This window comes from Scyliorhinus canicula, chromosome 15 (assembly GCF_902713615.1).
Source record: "Scyliorhinus canicula chromosome 15, sScyCan1.1, whole genome shotgun sequence".
In the NCBI taxonomy this organism is placed as follows: Eukaryota; Metazoa; Chordata; class Chondrichthyes; order Carcharhiniformes; family Scyliorhinidae; genus Scyliorhinus; species Scyliorhinus canicula.
In genome coordinates this window covers 19,433,823-19,451,375 of record NC_052160.1, presented here as the reverse complement: position 1 = coordinate 19,451,375, position 17,553 = coordinate 19,433,823, and the positions used below count along the sequence as shown (strand labels likewise).

General features: G+C 47.6%; 1 protein-coding gene across 12 annotated transcripts in view; it reads right to left on the bottom strand.

Moving 5' to 3' along the window:
- Nucleotides 1-17,553, bottom strand: part of caskin1 (CASK interacting protein 1) — a 684,935-nt gene that overhangs the window by 151,809 nt on the left and 515,573 nt on the right. For all 12 annotated transcript variants that reach the window (XM_038820500.1, XM_038820499.1, XM_038820502.1 and 9 more), the window contains exon 6: nucleotides 16,600-16,730. In XM_038820500.1, the coding sequence (XP_038676428.1) occupies nucleotides 16,600-16,730 (131 nt within the window). The remainder of the gene's footprint in view (nucleotides 1-16,599; nucleotides 16,731-17,553) is intronic.

Genomic DNA, 17,553 nt, shown 5'->3' with positions numbered 1-17,553 from the left:
TCCCTCTCATCTGTTCTGATGACGCAACTGCACTTCTGATATTTCTGCCCTTTTCCACAATCGAGGACTCCCCTCCAGGGCCTCAACCATGCCAAACCCATTTCCTGCACCTCTGCTCTTATCCCTCCCCCTGCGATAGGATTCCCCTTGTCCTCACTTTCAGCCTCAACATAATCAAAGGATCATCCATCGCCATTTTTGCCACTTCAGGCAAGTTGCCATCAACGGCCACACGTCTCCGCCCCTTCCAGCACTCTGAAGGGACTCTTCGCTCTTCCATTCTTCTATTTCCCCCTCCAATACCTTGTCCACTTTCCATGGTACCTTCCATGCAATTGAAAGGGGTGTATCACCCAGCCGTTGGCCTCCTCTCACTGAGCGTCCAAGGCCCCAAACACTCCTTCCAGGTGAAGCAGCAACTTGCACCCTCTTAATTTAGTGTTCTGTATTCACTGCTCACAAGGCAGTCTCCTCTATATCAGGGAGAGTAAGTACAGATTGGGTGATTGCTTTCTGGGACACCTCCGCTCAGTCTGCCAGCATGACATGGACCTCTGGACGCAGGCCATTTTAATTCACCACCTTGCTCTCACACTCACATATCTGCCGTCGACCTGCCACAATGCTCCAGTGAAGCCCAAGCGCAAGCTCGGATTCGGCAGTTCTTAGACTTGACTCAACATTGAGTTTAACAACTTCAGACCATGAACTCTGTCCCACATCTTGATTTTTTTTTTGTTGCCAATTGGCAGTCTAAATCTCGTTTGTCATCATTTTGCTTTCACACAGAGCTGTCCGTTATTCTGCCATTAATATCTACGATGGACCAACACTTTGTTTCTTTACGACATCCAGTCCTACTGCCCGTTGTTCCATTGAATTTTTGCCATCTAATCTCTCCTGCTCTCTACCCAAGTCCAAATCTTCCTGTTTGTTCTTCCCCCTCCCCCTTTTCAATGACATCAAACCCATCACGTTACTACTTCCCACAGTTCTAAAGAAGAGTCACATTCGATTGGAAACAATAACTCTTTTTCTCTCTCTCCGCAGGTACAGCCAGGTCTGCAGCTGCGAATTTCCAGCACTTTCTGTCTTCTTTTTAAGATTCCCAGCACCTGCAGTAATTCACTTTGCCGAAACCCTGGCATTGATAAAAGTGACCGTGACACTGTTAAATCTGACCTTACACAGTGAGGCCTACATGTGACTCCAGTCCCACACCCTCATTATTGACGCTTAACTGCTGCCTGCGGTAACCTAGCAACCCACTCAGTAGCCGCTCAGATTCCACAAAATGTGGACTGCAATGGTTCAAGCTGAGGGTCCACCCACCATCATCTTCCTAAGGGATGGGCAATAAAGGCCGGCCTTGCCAGCGGATGAATAAAATAAAAACACAGATCATTTTTTCCCGTGCTTCTTCAAACTATATGATTGCTCCACTCGCTTTAGTAGTCAAGTCTCACTCAATAGGTGGGAGTTTCTGCTCCGCCCTCCCTCCCCACCCCACAACCACCATGTTTTGCAGCAGGAGAGGTGACTGTTCATTGGCCGGTGGTGGGATTTTCCGGTCCCGCCTCTGTCAATGAGGTTTCTCATTGTTTGCGCCCTGTTGGCAGGACTGGAAGATCCCACAGGTGGGAGCGGCCGGGAAATCCCACCCAATAGTTTCAGGTGGCACAATGTGCTGAGCGCTCACAAAATGGAAAGTCACCATGACCTTGGAGATCAGCAGTGCTGCGATCTCCCAGACCCAGCTCATATACAGGATCCAGTATCTGAGCCATTGCACCCACCTTGTTCCTCCTGTTGGTTCCGCTCGTACATCGTGTCCCCAATGAGCAGATTTAGGTGAGGCTGACACTCAGTGAGCATGTTTCTTTGCTCAGAGAGTTGTGAAAACAGAACTCACTACCACAAATGGCATAGATACCTTTAGAGGAAAGCTAGATAAATACAAGAGGGCAAAATATTGTCATGATAGAAGTAGGGTAGGGTGATTAAAATCAGAGGTGTGCAAGAGCGTGGAGCATAAATACTCCAAATAAATACTACACGTCCAAAGACGTGCAGGTTAGGTGGACTGGCAATGATAAATTGCCCTTAGTGCCCATAAAAGGTTAGGTGGGGTTATTGGGTTACGGGGATAGGGTGGAAGTGAGGATTAAATGAGTCGGTGCAGACTCGATGGGCCGAATGGCCTCCTTCTGCACTGTTTGTTCTACGTACTAGCATGGACCAGTTGAGTTAAGCGGCCTGTATCTGTGCTGTAAATTCTAAGTAAATATAGGGAACTTTGTAAACTATCAAATATTAAGTGGATTCCTGGAGACTTCCCTTCCATTCTACCCTAGGCAAATATGCAGATTTCTGGAGACCACAGGCAAATATTTTCAAATCCGTGTGGTCCCCTGGTAAATTCTGTCACATTTCCCGGACTCCTGGCAAATACTGATTGCCTCCACGGGCCCCTCTAAGTATTGACAGCTTTCTAGGGTTCTTTTAAACAAAGATTCCAGTTTGAAAATCTGTGCTGTTAAGTTGTTGAGTATAAGGGAGAAGTGGAGAGTAAATGAAGGTGGTTTCCAGCTGTAGGCAGCCACAGTTGTCAAATGAATGCTTGTATTCTTATCCCTGTGTTGAAATCCCTCCACGGCATCGCATCCCCTACCTCTGTAATCCCCTCCAGTCCCACAACCCTTCAAAATTTCTGCTCTTCCCTGATCCACATTCTTGTGCGACCCTCACTTCTTTCCCTTCATCAGTCGCGTGCGCCCTTGACCCCTGGGATTTCCTCCCCACCTCTATACCCACGTCTCTTGCAACGGGATGCTCCTTTGAGGCTGGTTTAGCTCCGTGGGCTAGACAGCTGGTTTGTAATGCAGAACAAAGCCAGCAGCGCGGGTTCAATTCCCGTACCTGCTTACCCGAACAGGCGTCGGAATGTGGCCAGTAGGGGCTTTTCACAGTAACTTCATACTTGTGACAATAAAAGATTATTTTTTTTTATTATTAGACTCTACCTCTTTGACCGAGCATTTGGTCACCAGTCTTAATGTGTCCTTTAGCCTGGTGTCAAGTTTTCGTCTGACGATACTCCTATGAAATGCCTTGGGACGTTTCACTACATCAGATGTGCAAAACAAGCTGCTGTATCCACCACATAAATTGCATTCCAGAATTTCAGAACAATAGTTTTTGCTATTCCGTCAGTTTGCATACTGCTCTGGTTATGAGCCACGGAGCTGCTTCTATTATTTCAATGTTACAGTTTCCCACTGCAGTCGCTAGGGGGTGACACCAACTCAATATTTCTCAGAACATTGATTTTCAGTGTATCCCCTCCTACTTCTAAATACAACCGCAGCAATGTAAAATCATGTAGTGGTGACACATGTATCCTGAGAAAATGATTTATTATTACAAACGATTTGTTAATATTCCGATCCACTCAGAACCATGTCTCCGAATCGCTTTGAACAACTCTTACCACATTTCCTTTCCTGAGTCTTTCATGCGGCGCGGTAACTGGTGTACTCGGGTAGGCCTGGCAGCGTGAGTGTTGCTAAATGCACCGAGTCAAATGAGCTGCTCACCCTGTCAGCCTCGGCTCAGGATTGACACCCTCACCTCTGAATCAGAAGGTGAAATACGCGGCTCCCAAACAACAGATTGGAGCAATAAAAAAAAAATCTACTGGAATGGTACTGAGTGAAGGGCGAGGGGGGTGGATTTCGGGGAGGTCTGATTTTTTTTGGTGGGACGCTAAACCGAAGCCTTCTTTAACTCTCTCAGGTCGATGTAAAATATATTGTGGTAATACTGGCCCCGTCCAATAGGGGGCTGTTCCTCAACATTGTTTAATGTTTTATCACACGGGCTTTATTTTAAAAATCTTTTTATGGGCATTTTCCAAATTATATATATTACCGTTCGTTTTCATTTACTGGACAATACAGGAAGGCTTGTCCTATTCCCTTAGATTTTTCTATATGCAGTCTGTCACCATCCGACTCGGCGTATAGTCCTCCCAGCACCCCCACTCCCTATCCCGCCTCTCCCTGCCCCCCTCCTGCCCACGCCCCTTATGCCCTCCCTCGTTGGTCTGGGGGGTGGGCGGGGGGGGGGGGGGTGGGGGGTGTTCCCCCTTCTCCTCCCCTTCCCCCCTTTCTTTTCTCCTCCTGTCAGCTTCAGCCGAGTCTGGCTTTTTGCGGGAGCTTGCTGTGAGCAAATTGAATGCTGCATTTTCAACAGTGACCACACTCCGAAAGTACTTCAGTGGCTGCTAAGAGCCTCGGATCGTTCTCAGAATGCAAAGACCGCTATGCGAACGCAAGCCCTTTTCCACATGAAACGTCCAGCTACCACCGGCAAGTTGGTCACCGTTTGCGCAATCAATGACTAGAGTTTGACAGAAAGTAAGAGATTATGGTCAAATTTTAATTGGAATTTTTCCTGGCCTAAAAATAGCACCAATTTAATTGGACATTACCCAGAATACGAAAAGCTGGTTGCTGTGGAAACATCCCCTTTTATTCTGCTGTAGCATTAATTGTATTCAGGCATCTGTTTAATGAAGGTACAATATGTGTCTCTGTGAATGGACAAAACCTGTACAGTGGGATAATAATTCCATTGTGCAGACGAAGGTGAGGAATTCTGACAGTAGCCATTCTAGGCAAAGGGTATCAACAGTTCCCATGCCCTGCAGTCACCGGACAGGCATGAATTCTACATTCACACATTTTTACAGTCTGATAGTTGCCTCTTACTCACTCTCCTGCCAGCCAGACTACAAACAAAGACCTCCAGTATTCAATTCAAGGTCATTGTTTGAAAGCCAAGGGAGTATCGACGGCAGCGATGCTCAACCTTTCTGCTACTGAAGTGCTATAAAACACCGCAGACTCCCGAAAATCGAAGGATAAATGCATCGACCTCGTGCGCGAGGTTGTCACTAATCCAATGGAAGGTGGTTCACAGAACACATTTGACGGGGTTGAGAATGAGTTGCACGTTTGAAGGGGTTGAGGACATTTGTGACAGATGCAGGAGATCCGGCCAGTCATGTACACAGGTTTTGGTCATGCGTGAAAGTGGGTAAATTCTGGAACACCTTCTTTAACAACATGATGATAGTGTTACAGTTGACCCACGTTGCCGGGAAACACGCGGGCGGGGGTGGGTGGGGGGGGGGGGCGCTCTGCCAGCAGGACAAGAGAATCCCGCCACCAGCGAACGGCCGGAGAATTCCGGCCCACGTGTCCAGTTAGTACCTGCCCATGTGCAGGACTGTTACTGGCATCAATTTAGACTTCATGTGAAATGTCTGGGACTCAGGGACAGAGCAGCCGCGTGGGAAGTAAAATTGTACAAATGTGATAAAGTGAGGAAATTGAAACTTATCACAGAATAAAGACACAATTCAAAATCCTGTCTCTGCAGTTAAACTGCTGAAATTTTTTTTTAATGAATAAATATTTAACCACATGCAAAGATTGTTAAGAGCTGTTCATGAAAAGAATGATCTCTCTCACCGAACGTGTCTTTAGTCATCCTTAGACTGTCAGCATTACTGGTAAGGTCAGCGTTTATTACCCATTCCATAACCGCCAATCACCAGGTGGTGGCGATCTGCCTGTGCCTGAGTGGCGTGCTTGGCCACAGGGCAGTTAAGAGTCAACCACATAGGTCGAGGCCTGGAAACACATATAGGCCAGACCAGGGGTAAGTCAGCAGATTTCCCTCAACTGAGGGGCATGAATAAACCAGATGGCTTTTATGACAATCTTGTAGCTCAGTAGTCTTTATTAATGAGAGTCGCCTTATATTCCAGATTTGTGAATTAATCGAATTCAAATTGCGCTAGCTGCCGTGATGGGGTTTGAGTTAGTGTTGCCAGCAAAGGATTCAGGATTACTAACTCGCTGACAATACCACTATGCGACTATTCCACTGTAATTAGGTCCCAGCAATGGAGAAATGAATACCAAACGATCCATTTATTTTTTAAATACTCATTAAAATAAAGGGGTGAATACTATTTTCCTACTCTCTGGACTTGCCAGCTTGGATCTTCTTCAGCGCTGGGAGATCTGGCTGCATATTCCCCTCCTATCTCCTGTTATTTACTTCCATTTCCACAAAAATACATGCACAGGGAGATCAATATAATGGGGTCATCACTTCGTATAATGGGGAACAATATAATGGGGCCAGCACGGTAGCACAGTGGGTAGCACCGTTGCCTCACAGCACCAGGGTCCCAGGTTCAATTCCCAGCTTGGGTCACTGTCTGTGCGGAGTCTGCACGTTCTCCCCATGTCTGCGTGGGTTTCCTCCGGGCGCTCCAGTTTCCTCCCACAAGCCCCGAAAGACGTGCTGTTAGATCATTTGGACATTCTGAATTCTCCCTCTATGTACCCGAACAGGCGCCGGAATGTGGCGACTAGGGGCTTTTCACAGTAACTTCATTGCAGTGTTAATGTAAGCTTACTTGTGACACAAAGATTATTATTGTTACTTAATTTCACCTCCAAATGTGGTCTGGTAGGAGCAGAGCATCGGGTAACAAATAGATTGTAGCTCTCCTCTCCTACTCACCCTTGGGTACCCCAAAGTCCGAATGATGTTATGGCACAAGAGCGAATGCTATTTCTGAACTCAATTAGCTTCTATTGTCTGTGTGGGGTTTGCACGTTCTCCCTGTGTCTGTGTGGGTTTCCTCCGGGTGCTCAAGTCTCCTCCCACAGTTCAAAGATGTGCCGGCTAGGTGGATTGGGCATGCTAAATTGTCCCCAAGTGTCCAAAGATGTTGTGGCTAGGTGGGGTTACGGGGTGGGGTAGGTGGTGGAGTGGGCCAAATTGGGTGCTCATTCAGAGGGTCGGTGCAGAAGTGAAGGGCCGAACGTCTGGATTCTATGGTGAACGGGGCAGCACGGTAGCATTGTGGATAGCACAATCCCCGTGTGTGCGTGGGTTTCCTCCGGGTGCTCCGGTTTCCTCCCACAGTCCAAAGATGTGCAGGTTAGGTGGATTGGCCATGATAAATTGCCCTTAGTGTCCAAAATTGCCCTTAGTGTTGGGTGGGGTTTCTGGGTTATGGGGATAGGGTGGAGGTGTTAACCTTGGGTAGGGTGCTCTTTCCAGGAGCCGGTGCAGACTCGATGGGCCGAATGGCCTCCTTCTGCACTGTAAATTCTATGATTTCTATGAACATACTTGGCAAAAGGTTGGGGGAAGGAGATGAGGCGAATTTCTTTTTTAAGCAGCAAGTATACGCACTACATGAAAGGGCTCGAGAAACAGGTGTAATCATAGAATTTCATAAAATTTACAGTTCAGAAGGAGGCCATTGGGGGATTCTTAAAACAAAATCTGCCCTCTCAAGTGGGTATAAAAGATGGCATAATACTATTGAAAGGAAGAGTAGGGGAGTAGTCCCCAGTTAGCCCTGGCCAATGTGTATACCTCAATCCCAAAACAATTATCCACTCATTACCACGGTGATGGTTTGCCGCATCATGGGTAGCTGGGTGGCACAGGGGTTAGCACTGCTGCCTCACAGCGCCATGGACCTGGGTTCGATTCCGGCCTCAGATGACTATCTGTGTGGAGTTTGCCCATTCTCCCCGTGTCTGCGTGGGTTTCATCCGGGTACTTCAGTTTCCTCCCACAGCAGGTTAGGTGGATTGGCCAGGCAAAATTGCCCCTTAGGATGTGGTCGCTGGAATAAGTCAGGAGATTGGACCTAGTCGGGTGGTCTTTCGAAGGGTCGGTGCACACTTGATGGGCCGAATGGCCACCTGTACTGCAGGAATCCTGTGTTTCTAGCATCACAAAGCTGACTGCTCTTCAAAAATACTTCAATGTCTGTAAAGTGTTTTGGTCAGGGAAGGTGCTTTATAAATGCAAATTCTCTCTGTGCATAGAGGAAGCTAGGACCTGGGGGAAGATCACAACCTTGTTCACTGCCATTTGCCAGAGAGCAACTGAACTTTCACTGCCTGTAATATGGGAAATGTCCGGCAGACCAACCCTTCCTGGCAGGCGTCATTAACATTTTCCTATTTCCCTCCACATCTTGCTGATTGTTTCATCTGAATGCTTCTTATTTGTTCCTTTTCATTTATCATTGAAATCCACAAAGTATAACAGTGAATCGCCTCATTTTTCCCATGGAGAGATATTCTTCCAGTCGAATCTACTCTCCCACTCACTCCGAGCTGTGAGAGAGCCAAATATTTTGTCACACTCAATCAGGAGGGAGACTTTCAGTTCGAAGTTCCTTTTTAAAAAAAAAAGACATGGCAGCTAAAATCAGGGTGCACGTGAGTCTCTGACTGCCTCTTTGTACGGTGGCAGCAAGGACAGTTAGCAGGACCACAGTCAGCAATCATGCCGAGTTTGACAGCCCTGACTATATTGAAGCAGGTCATGGACAGTATCACCAGCCTGACACACTCAACCATCTGAATCAACACTACTGCACCATTCAGCTGTACAAGCATGACGTCCTTTACTAAAAAAGCAATTTGCTCCTGACCCGAGGAGAAATGGAGACACAGCAATAGGGTTGGGTGATTAAGGGCTGCCTGACAACATCTGGATCGTAAACGGCAGACGACCGTGACAGTAATCTCATTGAGGGAGTGATGGAAAGGAAGGCTTGTAACAGCTGTTGCTTCTCCGAGTTTGGAGGGGTTACATGACGGCCAGTCAGGGCTGACTGACCATGGGACAGGACAAAATGGCAGCACTAGCTCTGCAGGTTCCCGTGGCTCAGTGTGGAGCAGACTGACCTCTAAGGCCAGAGACCTGAGCACAGAGGCCAGGCTGCCACAGCTGAGGGGGTGCTGAATTGATGAAGGTGCTGGCACTGGCATATACTGAGGCACTGACTGCACACGCAAGCGGATGTAGAAAAGCTTGTGGTGCTGTCTTGGACATTAACTCAACTCCTGACTCCCCAGTGCCTGTTCACCATCAACAAAGCACAAGACAAGAGTTTAATTAATACTCCTCACTTGCGTGGATGAGTGTGGCTCCAACAACACTCAAGAAGCTGGACACCAGGACAAAGTAGCCCACCACCTCCAACATCCACTCACGACATTACCAATGTACAGTGGCATCTTGTTCTATCTACAAGATGCACTGCAGCAACTCACTAAGGCTCTTTCAACAGCATCTTCCAAACCCACGACCTCTACCACCTAGGGCAAGCGCAGCAGATGCATGGGAACACCGCAATTTACAAGTTCCCCTCCAAGCCATACACCATTCTGACTTTGAACTGTATCGCTATTCCTTCACTGTCGCTGGTTCAAAATCCTGGATCACCCTCCCCAACAACATTGGGCGGGATTCTTCCAACGGGAGACTAAGTGCCGACGCCGGAGTGAAAACCGGAGTGTTTCACTCCGGCGTCGGAGGCCGCTCATCGCCCCCTATTCTCCCACCCCCGGGGGGCTAGGAGGGGCGCCGCGTCATTTACACGCGCCAGGCATTGGCGCCGCATAAAAGCGTGACGTCACCATGCACAGGTTGGCCGGCACCAACCCACGCATGCGCGGTTGCCGTCCTCCACGCGGGCGCCCCGCAAGAAATGGAGAAGTGGTCTTGCGGGGCGGCGGAGGAAAGGAGTGCGTCCTTCGGAGAGGCCGGCCCGCCGAACGTTGGGCACCGACCGCGAGCAAGACCCCTTTTGAATGCCCTCCACCGGTGCTCGATCCCCCCTCCCCCCCACCCACAGGCCGCCCTCACAGCGTTCCCGCGCTGTTCATGCCGGCAGCGATTGGGTGTGGTCGGCGCCGGCGTGAACCCTTCGTACTGGGCAGGCCGCTCGGCCCATCTGGGCCGGAGAATCGCCGCTCGCCCGTTACAAACGGCGGGTGCCGGGGCGGCGTGGCGGTACTCGCCGGCGCCCTCGCGATTCTCCCGCCCGGCGTGGGGGGGGGGGGGGGGGGGAGAATTGCGCCCATTGTACCTGCACCAAATGGACCTCAAGTGGCTCAAGAAGGCAGCTTCACCACCACCTTCTCAAGGGCAATTAAGAATGGAATGGACAATAAAAAAGCTGATCTAGGCAGTGAGGCTCACATCCCGTGAAAGAATTTAAAAAAAATACTCACTGGGAGTCTCCCTGTTATCCTGAGCAATATTTATTCCTGACCATCAAATGATCTGGTCATCATCACATCGCTATTGGTTGGACCTTGCTGTGTGCAAATTAGCTCTCAAAACCTACCACATTTTAAAAAGCTACTTAATTGGCTGTAAAATGCTGTGTGACAGTTTGAGGTTGTGAAAGCCACTACATAAATGCAAGTTTATTTTTTTCCTTAAATTGGCTGAATTGTAAAGTTCTGCTGCTTTGTACATATTGGGATTTTTCTAAAGATTTATTGCTGCGTTCTGCTTTCCTGGGATCAGTGAACAGCTTAGCTATTCTGGTTTTGGTAGGATTCGATCTTTACTCTGTTAAGTCTACCATGTCAAATCCAGGCTCAATCTAATACCTCACTCCACATCCATTTGAGGAACCACATTTGAAGTTGGTCAGTGCCAACTCGAATCTCACTCCATGTCAGCATGCAATATTTAAAACAATCAATGTGAGACTCTCTCAAACCTCAGACAACATAAGAATGATTTGCACTTATGCACCGCTTTCAATACAGTGGAATGTTCCACAGCGTCTTGCAGGCCATTATCAGTCAAAAAACTGACACTTTTCACCAAAGGAGATATCGGGATGGGTGCCGAAAAGATTGGGCATTGCATAAAGTTTGCAGAACATCTTGAAAGGGGGAGAGCGACGGAAAGGTTTAAGAAGGGAAACATGGGCCGTGATCCGCCCTTCTGGGGACTAAGTCTCCACACCGGCGGGAAAACCAGTACCAACGACTCCGGCATCGATGGCCCCCCAAGGTGAGGAATTCTCACCTTTCTAGGGGGCCAGGTTGACGCCGGAGGTGTTGGCGCCACTCCAGCTGGCACCGAAGGGACGGCGCGAGTTCACGCATGCACGGAACAGCCAGCGTGATTCTGCGCATGTGCGGACCGGCCGCCGAATTCTCACACATACGCAAGGGGGGGGTTCTCTTCTCTGTGCCGCCCCCGGGTAATATGGCGGAGCTCTACAGGGGCCCAACGCGGAAGGAAGAGGTTCCCCCACGGAACAAGCCCGCCTGCAGTTCGGTGGGCTCCGATCGCCGGCCAAGCCACCGTGCCCCCCCCCCCCCCCCCCCCCCCCGAGGACCGCCCACACATACTCACCTGCCAGGTCCCGCCGGTGTGTGAGTTGAGTGATTCACGTCGTTGGGACTGGCCAAAAAATGGACGGCCACTTGGCCCATCGGGGCCCTGAGAATCGCCAGGGGGGCCGCTGTCAATGGCCCCCGACCGGCGTGGCGGCAATCCCGCCCCCACCCGAAAAACGGCACCGGAGAATACGGCTGCTGGCGGCGGGGAGGGATTCGTGCCTCCCACTGCGGATTCTCTGACCCAGCGGGGGCTCGGAGAATCATGCCCATGTATCCTGTACCTCCTGTTTAATTTGACAAAGCTCCAAGAAGCAATCCTTCACCCGTGCTATTAGATATGGAATGAGGGGGAAAACTTTGCACCTACTTTCAACCGTCACATGAGAAAGCTCAGAAATATTGGCACCGAATCTTCCTACCCAGTTGTGAAGGTAGGCAGGGTCTTGGTTTAATTTCAAAAGGACAGCAACTCTGACAATGCAGCACCCCCTCACGTGCCAACGCCCCAGCCTTGAACAGGTGCTCAAGTCTCCTGAAATTGGTAGGAACCCCCACACGTATTGAATAAACATTTCAGTCCCACCCGCTGTGGCAATTGGAGGGCGGGATGGATAATATGACGGACCAGCAAAAGGTCCCTTGATTTCAGGCGGGAATCTCTGGTCCCAGAAAATCCTGTCCTCTGACTCATCGCCAAGAGTGCAAATAGTGGGTGAGCCATCAATGTCCACAGGCCTCCTTCAGGTCCTTCTAAAAGGGCTAAGTGCAGGCTCATCTCACTTCCCCCTATCCCTGCACACTCAGAACTGTCGCTACTAGGTACAGATGGAATGACCCTGATCAGAGCCAGTTTCTCTTCAGATCAAGTGTGTTGTTGAGTTTTGTGTTTGCAGGTTGTTCCAAGTTGGGTTTTTATCGAACTATTTTTTTTTATCCTAACCATTTCATAACGAACTTTATCCCTTCAATTGTCAGCGGTAATAATTTTTATAAATATTGAGCGAGACTGCATGTTTATTATGAGACATTAAAAGACAAAAACATTGGTTGGAGGAAAATCTATATTGTTATAGCCCTGACTGTCCAATCCAAACTCCCTTGGTGATCTTGATCTACAATCTGCTTTTCGAGATATGACCATTTTACTCTTATTTATAGCAATACACTTGCTGCATTCAATGCACTCTAATGTTACACGAGTATAACCATCTCAAATGGATACGTTATAAACGGAACACTCATACAGCCATTAATGCATTTATTTAAATCAAGATATGAAGTACAAATCATTTGGTTAAATAGAGTGCAATATTAAATAAATACAATGAGCAAGCCTGAATGGATTAACTACCTTTCAGAAGAATTGCTTCGGAATCAACATAATAGTCACTTAGGTTTTGCAAAACAAAATCTTTAATTGCTGGCAAAGCAAGTGAAGTAGTTTCTTTTCCCCTTTTTGGAATGGTGTGATACAATTTTAACAGGTTATCAAAATGCAGCTTTGTCTGCTAAAGAAAGTGTCAGCTGAGTAATGTTTATAGACACTGCATTAGTTTGCAGGCAGCCTTTCAGACAAGTAGTACAACAACACAATCAATTCCCATCTTCTCGTCAGTGGAAAGCTCCATTTGTGCCTGCTAGTCATTGCTCGATGCGCCAATTATCAGAAAACAGCATTTATACGGCACGTTTAAAATTGCAAAATGCGCCAAAGCAGTTTTCCAATTCCAATTCTCTTCTCGTACCTAGTGGCTCACTAAGGCAAACGTCCGTCCGTTTCCACAGCTAGTAATTCCTGGAATAGATCGCTCGTCAATCACTAGGAGCTTATAGCTTGAGGGGCGACACTCCGCATCAAACATGGCTGCAGGTTGACACACGCAACCTGTTTGGCCGCGTTATGAATGCACCTTTCTTGGCTGTCAAGTCCTGGAGTGGGACTTGAAGGCCACAAGACCTCTCAAGCACTTTGCAGAAGGGGGTATCAAACAAAATTTGACACCGAGCCACAGAAGGAGCCAACAAGTGGCAAGACAGTGTGGGTTGAAGGGTGAATGGGATAGCTGCAAGTTAAGACACAAATAGAAGATGTGGAGATGCCGGTGTTGGACTGGGGTGGGCACAGTAAGAAGTCTTACAACACCAGGTTAAACCCCAACAGGTTTATTTCGAATCACCTGTGATTATGCCTCTCTCCAGTCGCACCGTCTGGACCTGTAAAGACTTAATTACCTGCAAAGACTTCCATTCAAAGTATCATCTTGCATCATTGAATTTGTCTATGTATGTGTTCGTGGAACCCGCCTCTTCATTCACCTGATGAAGGAGCTGCGCTCCGTAAGCTAGTGATTCAAAACAAACCTGTTGGACTATAACCTGGTGTTGCAAGGCTTCTTACAAATAGAAGAGCTTGGGATGGAGCCCAGGTTTATAGAAGATAGGAGGCTGACAGAAGCGTGTTGGAATAGTCAGGCTAATAGGTGACAAAGGCTGAGCCACAGATGTCAGCAGAGGGCAAGATGAGGCAGGGCGGTGTTAGATGATATTATGGAGGTCTTGGGAGATTTTTAAATTGTTAAATTGCGAATTCAACCTGCAAGGAACACACACCACCTGTGAAGCTGCAATCAGCAGAAAGTTACATCAGGTAGGCACACTGATTTTAGATTGAAATCAGCTCCATACAATCACTTGAACGTCAACCAACTGAATTCTAATTAACACAAAACAAAATGTCCGTCCTTTGGGTTAAAAGGCCTATCCTTCTCAAAATGACATGGGTGAAAACAATCTGCCACTGTGTACAAAGTTCTGGATCAATATATTGACCGTCGAAATGCCAACGCAGAATGAAGAAAAGTTTAACTCCAGTCTTGCAAAGTTTGTACTCATTTTCTCTCAGTCTTGCCATCATTGTTGAATAAAGCACTAACTGGCATTATCCCAGCCATTCTGTGTTTTAAAGATCTGCATTATATTTCCCCTCAGTGCAAGAAATGCACTCAAGATACATAAGTATTTTAAATGCTTGTTGCTCTTCCCTAGTCTCTCCCCTGGACATCACTGAAATTTTGAATGTAATGTCTCCAAGGTTATATACACTGTATCACAAGGAGTGGTTGAAGCAAATATCAAAGTCGCATTTAAGAGAAAGTTAGGTAAGTAGATGAAGCAGAAAAAATAGAAGATTAAGCTGATAGGTTGAAATAGGAGAATGGGAGGGGCCCATGCAGGCCAAAAGGCCAGTTTCGGGACTGTGAATTCTATGTAATTCTTTGTAAATTATGGCCCAATTAATGAGTTTGTTAAAAGTAAAAATAACTTGCTTCAACATAATTAATTGCTATAGAAATGTGGCTCAGAGTGCAATTAGTCTTGATGATAACAGGCTCATGCTGGTGAGAAATCTTCATTGGAATACGGAGCAGGAAACCATTTTGCCCCCCAGTCTGTTGCACCATTTAATGAGATCACACTTGATGTGAAATGTAATTTCACATACTTGCCTTTACCCCGCATCCCTAAATAGCTCTGGATAACAAAACTTTACCAATCTCAGATTTCAAATTCTAAATTGATCTTGCATTATTTGCCACTTGTGAAAGAAAGTTCCAAACTTCTACCACCCTTTTCATGAAGGAATGTTTCCTTAATTTCACTCCCGAACGTTCTGGCTCTAATTTTTTAGACCTTGCTCCCGAGCCCTCTACTCACCAAGCAGTGCAAATAGTTTTTCTCCATCTATCTTATCTGCTCCCCTTCATAACTCGAAAACGCCAATCAACACAGCTTTTAATCTTCATGAAATAATCAATATGCATTTTAAACTCAATTTCCTTTGCACACTACAAACCACACCGACGTAAGAAATACAAGCAGGAGTAGGCCATTCAGCCCATCGAGCCTGCTCCGCTGTTCAATAAGATCACGGTTGATCTGATTGTGGCCTCAACTCTGCTTTCCAGCCTTTCCCCGTAACCCGTGACTCCCAGGTAGATCAAAACATCTGTCCAACTTGGCCTTGAACATATTCGATGACCCAGCCTCCATTGCCATCTGGAGCAGAGAATTCTAAAGATGAATCAATCCTTTGAGAGAAGGAATTTCTCCTCATCTCCATCTTGAATGGGAGACCTCTTATTTTGAAACTGAGCTCCCTAGTTTTAGATTTCCCCAATGGGGGGGAGGGGATGGTAAAATTTCTCTCAGCATCTACATTGTCAAGTCCATTAATTACGCATATTTCAGAACTCCTGTCCCACGACACCATTTACGCAACCATTTGCATTAAAACACATTCTCTATTTATTCCCTCTCGTCCCATCACCTTCCAACAAGGTTGATCCGATCCACTCCAGTCCTTCCAATACTATCTGTGTTAACCAGCTGTCCATAATGTTGGTGTCAATAGCCTCTGAAACCAGCCTCTTCCATTTTACTCAAGGAAAAATGCAAGGAGCAAGTGACAAAATGACCACCCCCTTGTGTGCCTCTACTGACCACTGGCCAAGCAACAGAGCCGTCGGGCTGAATTCTCCAGCAACCCCCATGATGGAGGCAATTCGCTGAGGTTCCTTAGGCAGCTCCTTCCAAACCCACGACGACTACCATCTAGAAGGAGAGGACCAGCAAATGCCTGGGAACTCCACCACCTTGAGGTTCCCCTCCAAGTCACTCACCACCCCGACTTGGAAATATATCATCGTTCCATCAGTGCCAGTGGGTCTAAATCCTGGAACCCCCTCACTACCAGCACTGTGGTGGACCGCCAACTCAGGGACTGCAGCAGTTCAAGAAGGCAGCTCACTGGCACTTTCTGAAGGGCAACTAGGGATGGGCAATAAATGCTGGACTAACTAGCGACGCCCACATCCCGTAAATGAATTTTAAAAAAATTAGCTCGCTATCAGCCACTGGCAGCATCTTCCAGTCCCGTCGATGGCAATTTATATTCATCGCCTGTGCCACCACTGGGAATCCAGGTTGGGGGATGGGGGGGGGGGTGACTTTGACGGGACCTGAATTCCTCCCACCTTCACTGTCTCACCTGCAGATGCACAGAAATCCTAAATGGCAAGAAATGTCGGAAGGAATTATCCATTAGCGACACAGTGCAACAAGCTATTTGGGTCATAATCTGTTGAGAATATCACCTCAGCATCAACAGTTACTCTTCCATTTCTCTTTCATTTTGATCTGCATAGTCAGGTTTCCTTTGCCGATTCAGCAGTACTGGACACAAAGACCATTTCGGAACCACTCCAAAGATGAAGAACAGCACAGAACAGAGTTTGAGAAAAATATCGGAGGAAACAAGGTGCAACGAACTAACCTTATAATGTCGATATGTCCATTCTTGGCAGCCAGGTGTAGAGGGCTGGTACTATTGGGATCAGTGATGTCCCCAGGCTTCGCTTCAAGCAGGGCAGCACACATGTTGCTGCTTAGGAGCAACTGCACCACCTGAGTTGAACAGCCAAGGTATTCTCAGTGAGCATTGAAACTGAAAGAAGCAACGTATCAAACAAGAGCAAGACAACAATAGAAGGTGCTTGTCAAACCAAACTTGACACCGAGCTGCAAATGCAGGTATTACAGGCTTGGCCACAGAGGCAGATTGAAGGTAGGGAGAGAGATGGAAAGGTTTAGGCAGGGACTTCCAGAGCTGAGGGGCGGGATTCTCCCGACATCCAGCCGCGTGTTTCTCGATGGCGCGCTGTTCGCTGGTGGCGGGATTCTCTACTCATGTATTTGCCATTAGAGGCACCCCACACCACCAGGAAACCCGCAGGCGGGGGTGCGCTGCTGGCAGGAACAGAGAACCCCCGTAAAGTTTCAGCCCTTGGTCATTATCAGTCGAAGGCAAGGCTCAGTGGGCCAATTGGAATCGGAGATTTGAGAAAATGAGAATTGAGTACAGTAAGGATCACTCCTGGGGCTGGTGTTCTGACATTTCAACCTAAACCTTGGTTCGCAAGCCAGGAATGCACTTTTGCCATTGTCATGGCAACAAGACCCATTTGCGGATGGAGCTCCTGCATATCACTTACAATGCTGTATTATTAAATAAGCTTATCAATGAAGCTAAGGATCACTGGTCTCTGGACATTTCCTGTAAAAAAAAAAGCCAAAAATTGCCAGGAACACGGTATAGTCACAGTGTCTGAACATAGCGCTGGTGTCATCACCTCAGGTAGCCAGGTGCAGAGCCTGCGTCCCCAGGCTGACAGTTTACACAGCTCAGCGACAGGAAAGTCACAGGTGTCAGATGTTACCAGAGCAATGC